General features: G+C 46.9%; 1 protein-coding gene across 1 annotated transcript in view; it reads right to left on the reverse strand.

The window, feature by feature from the left end:
• Positions 1 to 21,429, reverse strand: part of hig (hikaru genki) — a 140,647-nt gene that overhangs the window by 62,420 nt on the left and 56,798 nt on the right. The window contains exon 5 of the mRNA XM_069305766.1: positions 6,198 to 6,289. Within this exon, the coding sequence (XP_069161867.1) occupies positions 6,198 to 6,289 (92 nt within the window). The remainder of the gene's footprint in view (positions 1 to 6,197; positions 6,290 to 21,429) is intronic.

Here is a 21,429-nt window from a genome sequence, read left to right on the forward strand (position 1 = left end):
TTAGCATTTTAAAAGCACCGAATCACCTTCTGTGGTTGATTGTTCAATAAACCCCTGAACTATATGTTTAACACATCTCTAACCCTATAGGTCCATGGAGGACAGAAGAAAATGTATATATGCTGGTTAGCATTGTAAATGTGTGGCCACGTCTGTGGTAGAAAATAATAATAATAAAAAAACCTAGTACACCCCCTGCCCTACACCCTAGTACACCCCCTGCCCTACACCCTAGTACACCCCCTGCCCTACACCCTAGTACACCCCCTGCCCTACACCCTAGTACACCCCCTGCCCTACACCCTAGTACACCCCCTGCCCTACACCCTAGTACACCCCCTGCCCTACACCCTAGTACACCCCCTGCCCTACACCCTAGTACACCCCCTGCCCTACACCCTAGTACACCCCCTGCCCTACACCCTAGTACACCCCCTGCCCTACACCCTAGTACACCCCCTGCCCTACACCCTAGTACACCCCCTGCCCTACACCCTAGTACACCCCCTGCCCTACACCCTAGTACACCCCCTGCCCTACACCCTAGTACACCCCCTGCCCTACACCCTAGTACACCCCCTGCCCTACACCCTAGTACACCCCCTGCCCTACACCCTAGTACACCCCCTGCCCTACACCCTAGTACACCCCCTGCCCTACACCCTAGTACACCCCCTGCCCTACACCCTAGTACACCCCCTGCCCTACACCCTAGTACACCCCCTGCCCTACACCCTAGTACACCCCCTGCCCTACACCCTAGTACACCCCCTGCCCTACACCCTAGTACACCCCCTGCCCTACACCCTAGTACACCCCCTGCCCTACACCCTAGTACACCCCCTGCCCTACACCCTAGTACACCCCCTGCCCTACACCCTAGTACACCCCCTGCCCTACACCCTAGTACACCCCCTGCCCTACACCCTAGTACACCCCCCTCATGCTCGACGCTCGCTAAATATACTCAAAGTCATCATACATTTTCATTGGAAGATAAGGTGAGATGGGAGCCACTCTCTCTCCGGGTGTCTTGGGTCACTCTTATACACTGTGTGTATATTTTAAGTATACATAAACATAACAGGTATTCGTGGCGTACAGCGGCGTATTATGTAATCTGTTATTGGGTATTTTAGGAGAGCGTGCAGTAATTGTTCCTTGTTTGATGGTGTGTTTGTCGGAGATGAGTGGCCATGGAGGTGGGGGTACATGGTGGGGGGGTATATGGTGGGGGGGTATATGGTGGGGGGGTACATGGTGGAGGGTACATGGTGGGGGTATATGGTGGGGGGGGTACATGGTGGAGGGTACATGGTGGGGGGGTACATGTTGGGGGGTTGTTATTGGGGTAAGATACGGGGTTATGGTAGAGGGAAACTGGAAAGGATGGGAAAGAATGTATGATAGTGAATGAAGGAAGGATGAGAGAGAGAGAGAGAGAGAGAGAGAGAGAGAGAGAGAGATCTAGCTCACCGACAATTTTCCGTCTTTTCGTAATAAGGGGAATATGAAGAATTTCCCTTCATACGCCAGACAGACGTTGTCATGGTAACGTGAGGCTCTTCCCTCCACCTCCCTCCCTCCCTTCCCTCCTTGCTCTTCCTTCCTCCTCCCTCCATCACTACTGGTCTTCCTCCTCCCTGCTGATTTATTCTCCATCATCAATTCTTTTCCATTTATTCCATCCTTCTTCCACACCATCCCACCCTCTCCACAACCCCCTTCCACTATCTGTTACTTCCCCTCTCTTCCATGAAGCATTACTCCCCTCTCCGTCCTCATAAACCCCCTCCCTCCCTGCCCCTTACCCCCCCCTTACCCCCTTGCCCCTTCTAACTTAACCCCCCCCCCCCCAACCCTACCTCCTCTTCCTTCCTCATTTTCCTGCCAATGAAGTTTTCTTTAGTTCCTCTAAGTAGAGTTTTACGAGATAAAGTTTACGGAGGGTAAGAGAGGCAAAGTTATGTTGTTGCTAGGTGAGGGAGGCACCCTCCCTCTCTCTCTCCCTCTCCCTCTCTCTCTCTCTCTCTCTCTCTCTCTCTCTCTCTCTCTCTCTCTCTCTCTCTCACCTCTCTCTCTCGCCCCAGTGCCTCCATCTCCGAACAAAACTCATCACAAGTTTTTAAAGTGTCTGTGTTTTCTCGACTGTTCCCTGATGGGGTTGTGTACTGGGGTGTGTACTGGGGCAGTGAAGGGGTGTACTGTGTACTGGGGCAGTGAAGGGGGTGTACTGGGGCAGTGAAGTAGTGTACTGGGTGGCATGGTACACTTGTATTGCCAAATAGGCGCTGCCTCGTATTGGCCGTAAGGCCTTCTGAGGTTTCCTATATTCTTATGTTCCTAAGTAAGGGAGTACTGGGGTAAGGAATGAAGGTACTGGTGAAGATAAGTACTGGGGAAGGGGTTCCTTGTATCACTAGCCTCGTGGCCCAGTTCCTGACTTAAAACATACAGGTTGAGCGCCTAATCAAGCAGACAAAAGGTGATTGTAAGCAGGCGACGAGTCACAATAACGTGGCTGAAGTATGTTGACCAGACCACACACTAGAAAGTGAAGGGACGACGACGTTTCGGTCCGTCCTGGACCATTCTCAAGTCGAATGGTCCAGGACGGATCGAAACGTCGTCGTCCCTTCACTTTCTAGTGTGTGGTCTAGTCAACGGTGATTGTAACTAGCAGCTCAACGTAGGAGTCATAGATCAGATGATCAGGGCCACACTGTATGTACTAGGTGACATGACCGGTTGAGCAATGTGTCATCCCCCCCCCCTAGTATATGTATTTTACATTAGCAAATACATTCCTGTAAGGCACCCTAGACCATGTTACAGGGATCTGAAGCCTAGGCAGCAGAAAACGTGGACCAGACTGTGCGACACAGTGGTTGCCAGGATCAGGTTGGGTTACCGTTACCTGTGGCAGGTGGCTACTGGTACCTGTGGCAGGTGGCTACCGTTACCTGTGGCAGGTGGCTACCGTTACCTGTGGCAGGTGGCTACTGGTACCTGTGGCAGGTGGCTACCGGTACCCGTGGCAGGTGGCTACCGTTACCCGTGGCAGGTGGCTACCGGTACCTGTGGCAGGTGGCTACCGGTACCTGTGGCAGGTGGCTACCGGTACCTGTGGCAGGTGGCTACCGTTACCTGTGGCAGGTGGCTACAGGTGACGGGTCTCCCAATCCTGAGCACTCCAGGCGCAAACTCTGTAGAACGTAGACTATGTAGAACGCTGTGAGTCCATGCACAGCTATGCCAGATAAGTCCACTACGGGCTCACCATATCCCGTGCTACTTGCAACTGTGTGTCTAAAGTTAAAAACTGGATCTAAAACAACCACATCTACCAGTCTATGTGTGTGTGTTGTAGGTGTATGCCTTCCCAGTCTTTAACACATTGTGGTGATTAGTTGGGTAAACTCTATCAGACTATAGTCCTGTGTTTGCTCTGTCCAGCAAGTTGAACTAGTCGCTAGGGGGATGGCCTCGCTTATTGCAGGTTGGCGTTCAATCCCCGATGGTCCGAGTGACTGGGCACCGTTCCTTAACTCCTTCCTCCTATCCCAGCTCCTGTCCCGTCATCATATATCCCTTCCATGTGCTATATACAGCCATACTGGCTTCGTGCTCTCACCTGATAATTGCCTTACCTACCGCTTTTATGCAACATGTCATTACTGCAGACCCAGGTGTGTCCCCAGGACCCTGGCTAGGTTTTGTTGTGGGAGGGTTGTTGTGGGAGGGTTGTTGTGGGAGGTTTGTTGTGGGAGGGTTGTTGTGGGAGGGTTGTTGTGGGAGGGTTGTTGTGGGAGGGTTGTTGTGGGAGGGTTGTTGTGGGAGGGTTGTTGTGGGAGGGTTGTTGTGGGAGGGTTTAGGGCGCATCTGTCCTTTCAACTACTTAAAAATTAAAACCAAAATTCCTCAGTCTCTGAAAAAAATATATTTACCTAACAAATCGATCAGCACTGGAAAATTCCCCACCCACTTTACCAGATGAGGTTATTTCCCTCACTATGCTGGCAGGACAGGGGAGGAACTCCGCCAAAATATCCCCGCCACTAGCGCGTCTCAAGTTCCCCTGACAATTTGACTAGAGCAAGGAATACCCCCCCGCCATTCTGACATGGCGGGGAATTTTTCGACCGTTCTGCTACAACAGTGAAATTCGTTACCGTCCTCCAGGCTATCAGGACAGGGGAAACTTTTACCGCTATCTGAAAAGAACAGGGGGAAATTCTCCCACTATTTTACCAGAACAGGGAATTTCCCCACGGTTTAACAGGAAAGGGGATATTCTCAGGTCCTCGGTGGTGGGGAGGGGGGAGGGGGGTAGGGGGGGGGAGGTGTAATCTGTGTGGCACAGTCTCTTAAGTGGTTTCCAGTCACGTTGACAAGTGGGGAAAGTTCCTTCACCCCCAGCTGTGAGACAGTTCACTGTCTCACCACCAGCTGTGAGATAGTTCACTGTCTCACCCACCAGCTGTGAGATAGTTCACTGTCTCACCCACCAGCTGTGAGATAGTTCACTGTCTCACCCCCCAGCTGTGAGATAGTTCACTGTCTCACCCACCAGCTGTGAGATAGTTCACTGTCTCACCCACCAGCTGTGAGATAGTTCACTGTCTCTCCCCCAGCTGTAAGACACCTCACTCTCTCACCCCCAGCTGTGAAACAGCTCACTCTCTCTCCCCTCCTCTCCCCTAAGACGCTAAATAACAGAAGTCACACATAAAGAAACAAAAACAAAAGTCGGCAACTCATCACCCGAAGCCCCGCCCTCCACCAACCAGAAGAGGGCGCCCTAACAAGTCATTTTCCGCGCAGCTGATTGGTTCTCCAGGGTAGTTAGCACGTAATGAGGTAGCGACAGAATTTTCTCGTTACGATCTTAGGAAGAAAGTTTATGTCCCCCTTAACTTTATACGGAGTTATCGTACTCAAGTAGTTTTAATAATCGAACTCGGAGGGAATAAGGTGTATTGTGTATAACTTGATTACCTACGTATTTTTGCCGTATTTATGGGGCTAAGTTACTGTATTCATGGGGCTAAGTTACTGTATTCATGGGGCTAAGTTACTGTATTCATGGGGCTAAGTTACTGTATTCATGGGGCTAAGTTACTGAATTCATGGGGCTAAGTTACTGAATTCATGGGGCTAAGTTACTGTATTCATGGGGCTAAGTTACTGTATTCATGACACTAACTTACTGTATTAATGTAGCTAAGATGCCTGCTCATGGCACTCAAGTTACCTTATTCATGGGGCTAAAGTTACCGTATACATGTGTATACATACCTATTTGTACCGTCTGGATCAAGCTTCAACTCCTGGACCCAACTTTTCAGTCGTTCTTGAGGCTACATTGAGAGTATTTCGGGGCTTAGCGTCCCCGCGGCCCGGTCCTCGAGCAGGCCTCTTTTTTTTGGTTACACATCCCCAGGAAGCAGCCCGTAGCAGCTGTCTAATTCCCAGGTACTTATTTACTGCTAGATGAACAAGGGTATCAGGACGACACTGCCCATTTGTTTCCGTCTCCGCCGGGGATCGAATTCGGAAACTACGAATACCAAGCGCTGTCTATTCAGCCGTCAGGCCACTACGTTCCTTCCTATTATTCGTTACATACATACATTTGATACTGTAACTGGTCCAGGAATACGGTCATACAAATTCAATATATATATATATATATATATATATATATATATATATATATATATATATATATATATATATATATATATAATATATATATATATATAATATATATATATATAATATATATATAATATATATATATATATATATATATATATATATATATATATATATATATATATATATATATACACGTATGTTGATAATTAGTCCCAGTATGTGTGTGCATACATATATAATTAGTCCCAGTATGTATGAACATACATCTATAATTAACCCAAATATGCGTGCATAACCATCTATAATTTGTCCCAAACTATGTGTATACATACATCTACAGTAGTTCCAATATATATGTGCACATACACCCTAATAGTCCTAATATGTGTGCATGACCATCTATAATTAGTCCCAATACGTGCACACGTACATCTATAACCATTCCCCAATATGCCTTAACAACATTATGTACTGGTATAACTGGTTCCACCGTAGCCCCGACGTACCAGCCTCACCCCCCCTTGTCCGTGGCTTACCGTGATCTGGAGGTGCTTGTACGTAAGGACGGTGTGCTTCGGGACGTTGTGTACGTGGCAAGGACGAAACACGGACTGGAAACGTCCAGAATCTGTGAGGAGAGAGAGAGAGAGAGATGAGACTGATCAGCCACGAAGAGGAGACACCCTTCCTCATCAGCCTTATAATGTTCATTAAGTCAATTTGGCTAAACTATGTTGGACTCGATCTGGGGGTCACACACACACACACACACACACACACACACACAGTGATGTGTGTGGAGGCTGACTCCATACACAGTTTCAAGTGTAGATATGGTAAGAGCCCAATAGGCTCAGGAACCTGTACACCTGTTGATTGACGGTTGAGAGGCGGGACCAAAGAGCTAAAGCTCAACCCCCGCAAGCACAACTAGGTGAGTACAACAACTAGGTGAGTACACACACACACACGCACACGCGCGCGCGATGGACCTATTCAAGCGGAAATGCAAGGAGGCCGAAGAGAGTTTTATACCAACATTAAAATAAAAAGTAGTTGGGGAATATAATAACCCATGGTTTAATTGACAGTGGCAGGAAGCAAAAATGAGAAGCAGGCGGGAGTGGAGGATGTACAGAAGACAATAAGATTAGATGCAACAGAGCTAGGAGTGAATACATTAATATAAGGAGAGTATCGGAAAGACATTATGAAAACGATATTGCAATGAAAGCGAAAAAGCAATTTAAATTAATATATAGTCATATTAGAAGTAAAATGTCGGTGAACGAACAAGTGACAAGACTAAGGAAAACAGAAGGGGCATATACACAAAGCAACAAGGAAATCTGCAAGGTACTGAATGCTAGTTTCCATGGAGTGTTCACAACCGAGCCTAACCACCTGCCATTGTTAGCAGAGGAGATGAGAGACTAACGGATATAGAGGTGACAACAGAGGCGGTAATGAAACAACTAACAACACTGGATGAAACTAAAGCAGTTGGAACAGACAATGTATCACCGTGGATACTAAAAGAGGCAGCACAGGCCCTTAGCTATTCGCATACGAGCGAAAAGCGACGTTATTTTTAAGAGGACGGATTGACGAGAGACCAGTCAAGGTATTCCGCCCCCACTAAAAGAAACACAAAAAAAACTAAATACAAGTCCAAAAATATAGAACAAGGCTCGTTCCTGAGCCAAGGGGTAAGAGTTCTAAGGAAGACTGAGGGACATGAACCTCACTACACTGAAGAGGTAGGACAGACATGATCTATCTTGAGGTTATCTTGAGATGATTTCGGGGCTTTTTAGTGTCCCCGCGGCCCGGTCCTCGACCAGGCCTCCACCCCCAGGAAGCAGCCCGTGACAGCTGACTAACACCCAGGTACCTATTTTACTGCTAGGTAACAGGGGCATAGGGTGAAAGAAACTCTGCCCATTGTTTCTCGCCGGCGCCTGGGATCGAACCCAGGACCACAGGATCACAGTCCAGCGTGCTGTCCGCTCGGCCGACCAGCTCCTGATACAGACATATAAGATACTAAAGGGGATTTAGATATAGAAACAACATTCAAACTAAGAAACAGCAGAACGAGAGAACGTAATTGGAAACTGAAAACACACGAGTCAATGAGATGTCAGAAAGAACTTTTTGAGTCACAGTCATAAATACGCTGAACGCATGATAACGTAATTTAATACGTTTTTACTACACATAGGGTACGTTATTCAATACATAAGCATGTATACTTCCATATTTTAATACATATTCAACATAACATAAAGGATTGCATACAATTACTCTTCTCATAATGCATATGTAACATTGTATTATATTCAGATCTATCACATATATTAATACAATATACATGAACGTATGCTAATGTATTTAATGTATATGCCATAGGCAAGAGTGATAATACAATAAACGCCAATTTATATCAATGTATTTTAATACCTACATCGCACGTTGGGAGGCAATACGATATACATGACCGTGTATTTTCAGATTTGGATGAGTATACGTGAGGCATTGATATGTATATTAATATTGTGTCTTGGGTCCCCAATTAAGTATCCCAATTAGGTAACAGAGTCGCCAATTACCACTCTGGCGTTACTCTGCCTTAAGAGGAGTCGAGGTCTCTTTAAGAGCGCTCTACGGTGTCCACAGCACCCTGTAGAGCTGCTCTCTACTGGGGCTCTACTCCCCTCCCCAGGTACCAGTGTTTACTTCTGGGGGAGCAGTCGAACTAGTGAGCAGGGTTCCCTCTGAACCCATCCTTGCACCCCTGTAGTGAGGTAGCTCGCCCACTCCCTAGTCTCCCTCGAGGTGTGTCTGTAGACACGTAAACTTTAAGGTTTACCCTTGTCAAGTTGCCTGTCTATAAGGATAGTCACAAGGGGCCAGATTCACGAAGCAGTTACGCAAGTACTTACGAACGTGTACATCTTTCCTCAATCTTTGACGGCTTTAGTTACATTTATTAAACAGTTTACAAGCATGAAAACTTCCCATTCAACTGTTGTTATTGTTATAAACAGCCTCCTGGTGCTTCGGAGCTCATTAACTGTTTAATAATTGGAAACAAAGCCGCCAAAGATTGAGAAAAGATGTACATGTTCGTAAGTGCTGGCGTAAGTGCTTTCGTGAATCTGGCTCCTGGTTAGTAAAAGTCTCTAAATCAGTTCGATGGCAACACTCCTGAAATTATCGTATGTGGCAACACTGCACACTTCCCAAATCGAAACTTATGATCCCTTAACCGATACTTATGTCACTTTGTGAATGTAAATATATATATCATAAAGTCTCTTCAATATATGTAGTCTTTAAATCACTACTTAATACATGAAAACCTAATCACTGACACCAAAATAATTAATATAATATGGTTTTATGTCCGATGTCACTCCTCACGTAATTCCCAATTATCACCTTAATTGTTATATAACACCTTTCCTAACACAAGGGGGGATTGAGAGGATAATTTAACTTTAACAATAATGATTAATTATATTATTATTATAATAATAATTGTTGTTATTAATGATTGTTAAGTCTTCCTTTCGCTGGGTCATGAAGGAAGTCGGTCTCGGGTGAAAGGGGGATGTCTGGAACCCGTAGGTGCTGGGGTGGGTCGTCCACCTGCCGGGGCTCGTGCGGCCCCCCAGGCTCTGCTTCAGGAGGCTGGGGTCGTTCTTGCCCTTGCTGGGGTGGTTCTTCTCCCGCCCCGACCACGACGGTCTCCGGGTTTGGAGTCCCTGTGCCTTCTTTTACCAACTTCGAGGTCAACTCCGGAGCTGGAGCCCCCTGGAGTAGTTCATTGTTGCCTTCAACCTCGTTCTGACAGCTCCTACGACGGCGCTGGAAGCAATTGTATTGGCGTTTACATTGGAGACTTTCGGCGCCGTGGAGAGGGGGGGACCTGCTGCATGGGTAACAGCTTCTCCCCCTAGAGGCCACCCCAGACCAACAACCAGAGCGGAACCCCATAATCTCCCGAGTCTGATAGATGCCTCTCTCTGCCTACTACTATATAGGTCGTAGACTCATAAATCGTAGGCGCGTAGCGTAGCTCTTCACCGATCCACAACGTATTCTTGTAGGTGAGTAGGTGAATGACTCTTCACTTGGCGCCAATGCACTGGGGCTCACGCCACACCTGACGCTGTACCCAGCATGCACTGAGGGCTCGCCCAGAGCGGGAAAGCTCTCCTCCCTTGCCAGCTGCTCCGCCATATTTGATGATGGATTCGTCTCCTAGCCTGCTTGATACCTGCTTGCCGTAACAATGTATACCCAGAGCAGGGAATGTATACCCGCTGGGATGGGCGGATATATGATACATGGGAAATGCTGAGCAAGGCTTGTGTGTGTTATTCATTTATCTGGTTATATCTGTAAACACTGAACTCCATGACATTGCGTCCTCCCTCTCTCTCTCCCTCCCCGTCTCTCTCTCTCTCTCTCTCTCTCTCTCTCTCTCTCTCTCTCTCTCTCTCTCTCTCTCTCTCTCTCTCTCTCTCTCTCTCTCTCTCTCACTCTCTCTCTCTCTCTCTCTCTCTCTGATATTCACCACATATTTTTTTCCTTTTCTCACTCCTGATAATCGTATTAAGGTCCTTGTTCGTCTAAAGGCAATGCTGATGCAGATGAAGATTCCCAGTTAGTGTGAGGTTTAGGGGACAGATTCGATGGGCTTTCATACCCCAGACTGTTTTTAACCCCACGAGGGCTATATATTCCCTTTTCCCAAGTGTAGTTACAAGACGAGAGCTGTGCTCGTGGTGTCTCGTCTTCCCAGTACTCTTTATTATATAACGCTTTGAAATTACTGACGGTTTTGGCCTCCACCACCTTCTCACTTAGGGTAGGTCAGAATAAGTTAGGGTATGGTAGGTCAGTCTAAGGCAAGCTAGGCAAAATAGGTCGATAGGTAAAGTTAGGTTAGAGATAGGTCAACATAGGTTAGAGTGCGATAGGTCAGGATAGGTTAGAGTCGGTCATGCTAAGCAGACCCAGTTCCAATTATATCCAGAACCTAGTGTCTGGCAGCGCTGCACGATGCCTCACTAACTGTCGTTGCTCCCCCTTTACTGACGTACACACAACAAGTCGTAACGTCACCTTATCCCGTATAGTGAATAGCGTGTGCAGCGCCCTCTGGAACCTCATCCTGGAATTCAATCGATGAGCGCAACACTAATGTACTTTTCCACGTGTTTGCAAGCCTCAATGAACGAGAAAATGATTCTGCTAACTTCAATGTGTTTCAATTTTGATTTTTGGCGCGAACGCAGTGATGAGGATGCGCGATGATCCTTTTCTAGTTCTCTAGGAATTATCCAATCAACCTTCAATGTGGGAGCTATGAAACTGACAGTTCTCATAACCTGCATGATCCAAAATGTCGATGATTCATGTCAAACTGTAACAATTTGATTAAGATTATCTCAATTGTTGTTGGAAATTTGGTACATGGCAGTCCGCCCTTCCCCGGGGCCGAGGGCGCCCACTGGCCATAACCTGCAACGCTCGCTGATTGGTCCATCATGTTGTCATCATATAGTATCGGCTTTGCTGCGATTGGTCTATTCTCCTGTCATATAATCACTGACACGCCATGATTGGTCCATTCCCTTGTCATATAATCTTGGGTACACCGTGATTAGTCGATCCAGAGAGTTCAGGCAGAAAGTGTGCTTAATGCTATGGAAACTAATTTGAATAATGCTCGTATTCACATCTTTACTCACACACACACGGTTGGGAGAGCCGGCCGGCCGAGCGGACAGCACGCTGGGCACGTGATCCTGTGGTCTTGGGTTCGATCCCGGGCGCCGGCGAGAAACGATGGGTAGAGTTTCTTTCACCCAATGCCCCTGTTACCTAGCAGTAAATAGGTATCTGGGAGTTAGTCAGCTGTCACGGGCTGCTTCCTGAAGTGTGTGTGTGGTGTGAAAAAAAAGTAGTAGTAGAAACAGTTGATTGACAGTTGAGAGGCGGGCCGAAAGAGCAGAGCTCAACCCCCGCAAGCACAACTAGGTTGAGGAATTGACAAGGTGGAAAGAGGAAATGTTTATACTGAATAACAATAGAACACGGGAACACGGATGGAAGCTTGAGACTCAGATGTGGCATAAGGATATTAGAAAGTTTTCTTTTAGCTTAAGAGTAGTGAGTAAATGGAATGACCAAAAGAAACAGAGTAGAGGCTAACTCCATCTATAACTTTAAAAGCAGGTATGCTAGAGAAGTAGGCCAGGAGTCATCCTGGCCTACCAAGGCTATAAAAGCGGGGTCCAAGAGCTTGAGCTCGTTCCTGCAGGCACCAATTGGTGAGTACACACACGCACACATTCTCAACAAGACTGATGATGCTAAAGTAATGAGACGAAGTGAGGTCGAGGTCTCTAATAAGATGAGGATAAGATGAACTTGACAATCTCCAGAGATAGTCTAAGAAGTTATCCTTCAGGAACTTGGACAAAGATCCCTTCCCAGTTCTGTACACATCCTCTGTGAGACCCAGTCTTGAGTATGCTGTCCCAGGATGGAACCCTACCTCAAAAGACACAAAACTAGAATAGGTCCATAAATATGCAAAAAGCCTCGTTCCTGAGCTATGAAGAAAGACTGTGGGAACCGGACCTCACTACACTAGAGGAAAAGAAGGAATACGGCGGACATGATGACGACGTACAAGATACTAAAGGGGACTGACAAAGTAGATATAGAAGCAATGTCCACATTAAGCATCAGAAGAACGAGAGGACACAGGTGGAAACCGGAAACACAGATGAATCAATTAAATAACAGCAAGAACATTTTTCGTCTGTCATAAATAAGACGAACGGACGAAATGAAGATACAAATACGATACACAGTTTTAAATGTAAATACGATCAATGTAAATATGAAAAAAAATCGAGAGAAAAAAAAACTGCGTTGGACCTTAAGATAGTCGAATGCCAGGCAGATGCTCGACCCCGCTAGCACAACTAGGTGAGTACAAACCCTTTCGAGATACATATATGTCAATGTTAAAAGCGACACTGTGATGCCTATGTATCATATACACCACGAATGGTATTATGTATACACCAAATATCCTAGGCCCAGAATCACGTATACATCGCATACCGAAAGAAAGATGTATAGACACATGACGAACGCGTTCAATACATGACAAAGGTTCTCAGTCGACGAGGGGTGACTCCTGTACACAAGCACCAGGGACAACACTATTGGCCTGTGTCTGTCCCCCAGTTGACGGCCACTTGACAGGTCAAACGTTACCTGTCGTTAAATCCACTTGACAGGATGTTCTTCATCACTTTGTGCTTTGTTCACCTATCCCCACCCTTCTCTCTCTCTCTCTCTCTCTCTCTCTCTCTCTCTCTCTCTCTCTCTCTCTCTCTCTCTCTCTCTCTCTGGGTGTTTCTCCAGACAAAATTCCTCTCATATTTTTTTCCTCTCCAATTTTCATTCGTAATAAATTCTTGGAATGTTTTCAGCGTTAATGTATAGCTATAACTCCCCTGGTATTAGTTCCTAAAGTGTGGGTTACACCCCCCTGGTATTAATCCCTAAAGTGTGGGTTACACCCCCTGGTATTAATCCCTAAAGTGTGGGTTACACCCCTGGTATTAATCCCTAAAGTGTGGGTTACACCCCTGGTATTAATCCCTAAAGTGTGGGTTACACCCCTGGTATTAATCCCTAAAGTGTGGGTTACACCCCTGGTATTAGCCCCTAAAGTGTGGGTTACACTCCCCTGGTATTAGCCCCTAAAGTGTGGGTTACTCGATACAAGCCTAAAGAATATATATATCCACAGGCTTCCTGTCCCCCCAAACGAAAGGAATAGCGATAATACTAATAACAAATACATTTATTATGCCCAAATGCTTCAGTAACAGATGTTCCCATGGGGAGAAATCGACCAATAGGAATCTCCTCTGATCCCCAACCTCCAACAGAGAGCCAATCAGCACAAACCATATTGAAAATTCGGCCAATCAGCACAAAGAATATTAAAAAACCAGCCAATCAGCACAAAGCATATTAAAAACCCAACCAATCACCAGGATAAAATGAGCTTGACCCCCCCCTCTCCCCCGCCCCCCCAAATCTCATTTGAATAGTAATTAAGGTAATTTTTACAGGTGAGGTGTGAGTGGTAGTTGTGAGGTGTGAGGTGTGGTGGTTGTTGGTGGTTGTGAGGTGTGGTGGTTGTTAACCATCCTCCTCCTCTTGTGCCTCAAGTGTTAACCATCCTCCTCCTGTGCCTCAAGTGTTAACCATCCTCCTCCTGTGCCTCAAGTGTTAACCATCCTCCTCTTGTGCCTCAAGTGTTAACCATCCTCCTCTTGTGCCTCAAGTGTTGACCATCCTCCTCCTGTGCCTCAAGTGTTAACCATCCTCCTCCTGTGCCTCAAGTGTTAACCATCCTTCTCCTGTGTCTCAAGTGTTAACCATCCTCCTCTTGTGCCTCAAGTGTTAACCATCCTCCTCTTGTGCCACAAGTGTTAAGCATCCTCCTCTTGTGCCTCAAGTGTTAACCATCCTCCTCCTGTGCCTCAAGTGTTAACCATCCTCCTCCTGTGCCTCAAGTGTTAACCATCCTCCTCCTGTGCCTCAAGTGTTAACCATCCTCCTCTTGTGCCTCAAGTGTTAACCATCCTCCTCCTGTGCCTCAAGTGTTAACCATCCTCCTCCTGTGCCTCAAGTGTTAACCATCCTCCTCCTGTGCCTCAAGTGTTAACCATCCTCCTCTTGTGCCTCAAGTGTTAACCATCCTCCTCCTGTGCCTCAAGTGTTAACCATCCTCCTCTTGTGCCTCAAGTGTTAACCATCCTCCTCTTGTGCCTCAAGTGTTAAGCATCCTCCTCTTGTGCCTCAAGTGTTAACCATCCTCCTCCTGTGCCCCAAGTGTTAACCATCCTCCTCCTGTGCCTCAAGTGTTAACCATCCTCCTCTTGTGCCTCAAGTGTTAACCATCCTCCTCCTCCTGTGCCTCAAGTGTTCACCATCCTCCTCCTGTGCCTCAAGTGTTAACCATCCTCCTCTTGTGCCTCAAGTGTTAACCATCCTCCTCCTGTGCCTCAAGTGTTAACCATCCTCCTCTTGTGCCTCAAGTGTTGACCATCCTCCTCCTGTGCCTCAAGTGTTAACCATCCTCCTCCTGTGCCTCAAGTGTTAACCATCCTTCTCCTGTGCCTCAAGTGTTAACCATCCTCCTCTTGTGCCTCAAGTGTTAACCATCCTCCTCTTGTGCCTCAAGTGTTAACCATCCTCCTCCTCTTGTGCCTCAAGTGTTAACCATCCTCCTCCTGTGCCTCAAGTGTTAACCATCCTCCTCCTGTGCCTCAAGTGTTAACCATCCTCCTCCTGTGCCTCAAGTGTTAACCATCCTCCTCCTGTGCCTCAAGTGTTAACCATCCTCCTCTTGTGCCTCAAGTGTTAACCATCCTCCTCCTGTGCCTCAAGTGTTAACCATCCTCCTCTTGTGCCTCAAGTGTTAACCATCCTCCTCTTGTGCCTCAAGTGTTAACCATCCTCCTCTTGTGCCTCAAGTGTTAACCATCCTCCTCTTGTGCCTCAAGTGTTAACCATCCTCCTCTTGTGCCTCAAGTGTTAAGCATCCTCCTCTTGTGCCTCAAGTGTTAACCATCCTCCTCCTCCTGTGCCTCAAGTGTTAACCATCCTCCTCCTGTGCCTCAAGTGTTAACCATCCTCCTCTTGTGCCTCAAGTGTTAACCATCCTTCTCCTCCTGTGCCTCAAGTGTTAACCATCCTCCTCTTGTGCCTCAAGTGTTAACCATCCTCCTCTTGTGCCTCAAGTGTTAACCATCCTCCTCTTGTGCCTCAAGTGTTAACCATCCTCCTCCTGTGCCTCAAGTGTTAACCATCCTCCTCTTGTGCCTCAAGTGTTAACCATCCTTCTCCTGTGCCTCAAGTGTTAACCATCCTCCTCTTGTGCCTCAAGTGTTAACCATCCTTCTCCTCCTCTTCATCTCCTCCTCACACTTTACCGGAGATAAACGAGATGAATAAATAAAGCAGAATAAATAGCCAGAGCACACAGGAAAAAATTGAGGCCAGCTGGGAGGCATGCGGGCGTGCCTGAGGCTGAAGTGGGCGGCGGGCGCGCTAAAGGCTGGTGGAGTCTGGGCGGGCGGGCGTTCTCCAGCTTCAAGTGGGCGGCTCAAGTCGTTCGTGAGCGGACTCCAGACTTGGCAGCTGGAGTGCTCGCGTCAAGCACAAATTCGGATTCATGGGCGGTTCGCGAGCCCTGGAGGTACCGAACGCTATTTTCTTTGCCTTGATACAAGTGGAGGGTTTCCTGAATGATGAGGCAGGATGTTGTTTAATGTGTACTGAGGCAAGCTGGAGAGGGAGGGAGGGAGGGAGGGAGGGAGGGAGGGAGAGAGAGAGAGAGAGAGAGAGAGAGAGAGAGAGAGAGAGAGAGAGAGAGAGAGAGAGAGAGAGAGAGGGAGAGACAGAGACCGAGAGAGGGAGAGAGGACAGAATAGGAAACAAGGGCCAACAGTGAAAGACAGAAACGAGAGAGAGAGAGAGAGAGAGAGAGAGAGAGAGAGAGAGAGAGAGAGAGAGAGAGAGAGAGAGAGAGAGAGAGAGAGAGAGAGAGAGAGAGAAAGAGAGAGACAGACAGACAGAGACAGAGAGAGGGAGAGAGGACAGAATAGGAAACAAGAACCAACAGTGAAAAACAGAAACGAGAAGGGACAAAGATAGAAGAAAGATAAAAAGAAAAGAAGTGTGAGTGAGAGAGGAAGGGAGAGAGGGAAAGATATGAATATGAGAGAAGGAGGGAAGATATACAGATGAGAGAGAGAGAGAGAGGGAAAAAGGTATAGAACAGAAAAGATAGTGTGAGCAAACAGGACAGAGGGAAAAGAGAAAGAAAGAAGGGAAGGTCAGGCAAGGAGACAGAAAGAAAAATACGAAAGGACATATAAAGAGATGAATTAACAACTGTAGGAAATGGAAGAAAATAATAAAAGCACCATAGAGGGATATAGAAGGAGGAAGGGAGGACAAGAAACAAGATAAGACAGATAAACACACAAACAAGAAATAAAAAAAAAACGCGTCAATGGTCCGTTATTAATTTATCTCTTCATATTTTTGTTTGTTTTTGTAACAACGCTACAAAACCTCCCTCGAGTGTGTGTGTGTGTGTGTGTGTGCGTGTGTGTGTGTGTGTGTGTGTGTGTGTGTGTGTGTGTGTGTGTGCGTGTGTGTGTGTGTGAGTGTGTGTGTGTGTGTGTGTGTGTGTGTGTGTGTGTGTGTGTGCGTGTGTGTGTGTGTGTGTGTGTGTGTGTGTGTGTGTGTGTGCGTGTGTGTGTGTGTGTGTGTGTGTGTGTGTGTGTGTGCGTGTGTGTGTGTGTGTGTGTGTGTGTGTGTGTGCGTGTGTGTGTGTGTGTGTGTGTGTGTGTGTGTGTGTGTGTGTGTGTGTGTGTGTGTATGTGCGTGTGTGTGTGTGTGTGTGTGTGTGTGTGTGTGTGTGTGTGTGTGTGTGTGTGTGTGTGTGTGTGTGTGTGTGTGTGTGTGCGTGTGTACCTTGGAGCATGTGCGTGTTCCAAGATTTACCCAGAGTATGCAAATTACATGCAAATGAAGAGCTTGCCAAGACTGATATTTTTCTCCGAGACTAATTATAATGTCTGCAAACTCTTGCAAGCGTAGCAGAGAATCCTTGCAACTGATCGTCACTATATTCCGTTGTTATTTTGTACCAACTTCTGTCATTATTGATCCGTGATTCATTTTTACTATAATGAGGCTTTTTTATTTTTTGTTCCTGGGAGGTAATGTTATTTTTTTGATTGTTTATGCCTCCAAAGTATAGAAAATAATTATTATTCCCCCCCCCCCCCTCAAACTTTGCTTTGATCTTCGTCTCAGACAAGATGCTGAAGGTGCCTGACAAGATGCTGAAGGTTACCTTGAGGTTACCTTGAGGTGCTTCCGGGGCTTAGTGTCCCCGCGGCCCGGTCGTCGACCAGGCCTCCTGGTTGCTGGACTGATCAACCAGGCTGTTGGACGCGGCTGCTCGCAGCCTGACGTATGAAGGGAAGGAAAGGTGCCTGAAACAAGGAGTTCTTCAGGCTCTTCAAGATGTTTTGGGCAAGTTGTCTGAGGCGAAAATCAAAGCAAAGTTGGAATAGGGGAGGGTATTGATAACTATTTTCTAGGCTTTGGAGGAATACACAATCAGAGAAGAAGACTTTCCATCCTGGAACACAAATTGTGTTGCTTTGTGTTAGATGCGACTGGCGAGACGGTCCAATGGAATCATTGCAATACATAAAGTAATTTTTATGTCGTCATCACTGCTACTTAAGCTTTACAGTTACACAAGATTTCTCGCGCATCTCCTGTGCCAGGTAAGTCCACTACGGGCTCACCATAGCCCGTGCTACTTGTAACTGTTTATTCCCAGTAGCTGAACCTAAAACAGCAAATATAATACGACTTCTTGGTTGGTTTCTGTCTCAATCCATATTTCCGTTCCTAAAGTTCCACGTTCTGTCACTCACTGTCATCCTCATCTCTCTCTCTCTCACTCTCTCTCTCTCTCTCTCTCTCTCTCTCTCTCTCTCTCTCTCTCTCTCTCTCTCTCTCTCTCTCACTCTCTCTCTCTCTCTCTCTCTCTCTCTCTCTCTCTCTCTCTCTCTCTCTCTCTCTGCTTCCCGTCTAAGATAACACGACTTTGATTTTCATCCATTCTCTAATGAGACTCTCGTGTGTGTGTGTGTGTGTGTGTGTGTGTGTGTGTGTGTGTGTGTGTGTGTGTGTGTGTGTGTGTGTGTGTGTACCTTTCCTCAAGTGTACACACTCCAGAGAGAGAGAGAGAGAGAGAGAGAGAGAGAGAGAGAGAGAGAGAGAGAGAGAGAGAGAGAGAGAGAGAGAGAGAGAGAGAGAGAGAGAGAGAGAGAAATGCATGGCTTCTGCAACTTTTGCATTTGACTTGAACTGCCTGACGACGGCGATACCCAAACTACAGCAGATGCTGCAGCCTGGGCCAACTGTGTGCTCCAGCTGTGTGAGGTGAAGCCTCACCTCACACATCCGGCTTGTTGACGTCGTCAAGCACCCAGATGGCTTGTTGACGTCGTCAAGCACCCAGATGGCTTCTTGACGTCGTCAAGCACCCAGATGGCTTGTTGACGTCGTCAAGCACCCAGATGGCTTCTTGACGTCGTCAAGCACCCAGATGGCTTGTTGACGTCGTCAAGCACCCAGATGGCTTGTTGACGTCGTCAAGCACCCAGATGGCTTGTTGACGTCGACCCTCCCCGTCACAGGCTCCTTCTCTCCCTTTGCCACTCCGTAAAGAAATCGACGTTCTTGCTGAGAGAACGGGGGATGGAGGCCATGTTTGCTAGCGAGGTTCCCTTGTGCTTATGTAGCCAAGTTGTGGCCTGAATATTCCCTCTCCACCTGTAGGGATATTCCCTCTCCACCTGTAGGGATATTACCTCTCCACCTGTAGGGATATTCCCTCTCCATCTGTAGGGATATTCCCTCTCCATCTGTAGGGATATTCCCTCTCCACCTGTAGGGATATTCCCTCTCCACCTGTAGGGATATTCCCTCTCCATCTGTAGGGATATTCCCTCTCCATCTGTAGGGATATTCCCTCTCCATCTGTAGGGATATTCCCTCTCCACCTGCAGGGATATTCCCTCTCCATCTGTAGGGATATTCCCTCTCCACCTGTAGGGATATTCCTGCTTAACCTGTAGGGATATTCCCTCTCCACCTGTAGGGATATTCCCTCTCCACCTGTAGGGATATTCCTGCTTAACCTGTAGGGATATTCCCTCTCCACCTGTAGGGATATTCCCTCTCCACCTGTAGGGATATTCCCTCTCCACCTGTAGGGATATTCCCTCTCCACCTGTAGGGATATTCCCTCTCCACCTGTAGGGATATTCCTGCTTAACCTGTAGGGATATTCCCTCTCCACCTGTAGGGATATTCCTGCTTAACCTGTAGGGATATTCCCTCTCCACCTGTAGGGATATTCCCTCTCCACCTGTAGGGATATTCCCTCTCCACCTGTAGGGATATTCCCTCTCCACCTGTAGGGATATTCCCTCTCCACCTGTAGGGATATTCCCTCTCCATCTGTAGGGATATTCCCTCTCCACCTGTAGGGATATTCCCTCTCCACCTGTAGGGATATTCCTGCTTAACCTGTAGGGATATTCCCCGTCACCGTGTTGAGATATTACACTCCATCTCTCGAGTTAATCCGTGGATATGTTGAGATATTTGCGACGATCTCTCGTCCTCCCTTTATTCTTCCTCCTCTCCCTCGTCCTCCCCCTCCCTCGTCCACATTCACGTTGTCTCGCTACATTCCTCTCTTCCTTCTTGTATTCCTTCTCTCCCTCCATTCCTTCCATCGCTCTCTACCCCAATGCCTCACTTCTCTCTTCCCCACTCTTGCTTCCCTCCACCTGTCACTCAATCATCAACATTCATCAACCAATCTACTTTCGCTGGAGATACGGCCAGATAAGCGGCTGGTTTGAGTATATACAGGTGTGTATAGATACAAAGGTGTATATATATATCGTATACACAGATGTGAATAATACGATATAATACAATGTGAACAAGCGGTGTTGAGGTACAAATATATTAATTGTTAGTGAGTTCAGCGGCACTGAAGGCTGAGTGCCTCGACCATAGCACTGAGTGCCACTGTCGGGGCACTCAGCACAGACAGTGTGCGGTTGTCACCATCACCACCGACTACACCTATACAATATGTAATACATCTGTTATACAATGCATAACCTGAGCTGGCAAAAGCATCTTAAATCACCTTAAGTGGTTAAGTGTTTAATATCACACTAGTTTCTTAGAAGCTATCTTATCTTGTCAAAGTAGGAGAGAGAGAGAGAGAGAGAGAGAGAGAGAGAGAGAGAGAGAGAGAGAGAGAGAGAGAGAGAGAGAGAGAGAGAGAGAGAGGTGTATGTGTGTATATATATATATATGTGTGGATATGTGTAGGTATATGAATATATATGTATATGTGTGTGTATTTATATACAGGATATGTGGAAGCTTGTCAGAATTACATTTCACCTTTGTAAACGCACATTAATGACGCTATGTAAAGAGACACATTGAACACTGTTCATGTAGGACAGACGTAAATATGTGTATTTATGTTTGTAAGTTAGCTTAGCATTTTAAAAGCACTACAATTACCATCTGTGGTTGATTGTTCAATAAATCCCTGAACTCTATGTTTAACACATCTCTCACCCTGTCCATGGAGGACAGAAGAAAATGTATATATGCTGGTTAGCATTGTAAATGTGTGGCCACGTCTGTGGTAGAAAATAATAATAACAAATTATACAACCACCACAACTACCACCCCCACCACTACTACCACCACCACACCCCACCACCACCACCACCCCCACCACCACCACCAACACCAACTATACACCACCACCACAACTACCACCAACACTACCACCACCACCACCACCACCAACACTACCACCAACACTACCACCCCCACCACCACCACCAACACCAACTATACACCACCACCACAACTACCACCAACACTACCACCACCACCACCACCACCAACACTACCACCAACACTACCACCCCCACCACCACCACCAACACCAACTATACACCACCACCACAACTACCACCAACACTACCACCACCACCACCACCACCAACACT

Source organism: Procambarus clarkii, chromosome 56 (genome assembly GCF_040958095.1).
Source record: "Procambarus clarkii isolate CNS0578487 chromosome 56, FALCON_Pclarkii_2.0, whole genome shotgun sequence".
Lineage (NCBI taxonomy): Eukaryota > Metazoa > Arthropoda > Malacostraca > Decapoda > Cambaridae > Procambarus > Procambarus clarkii.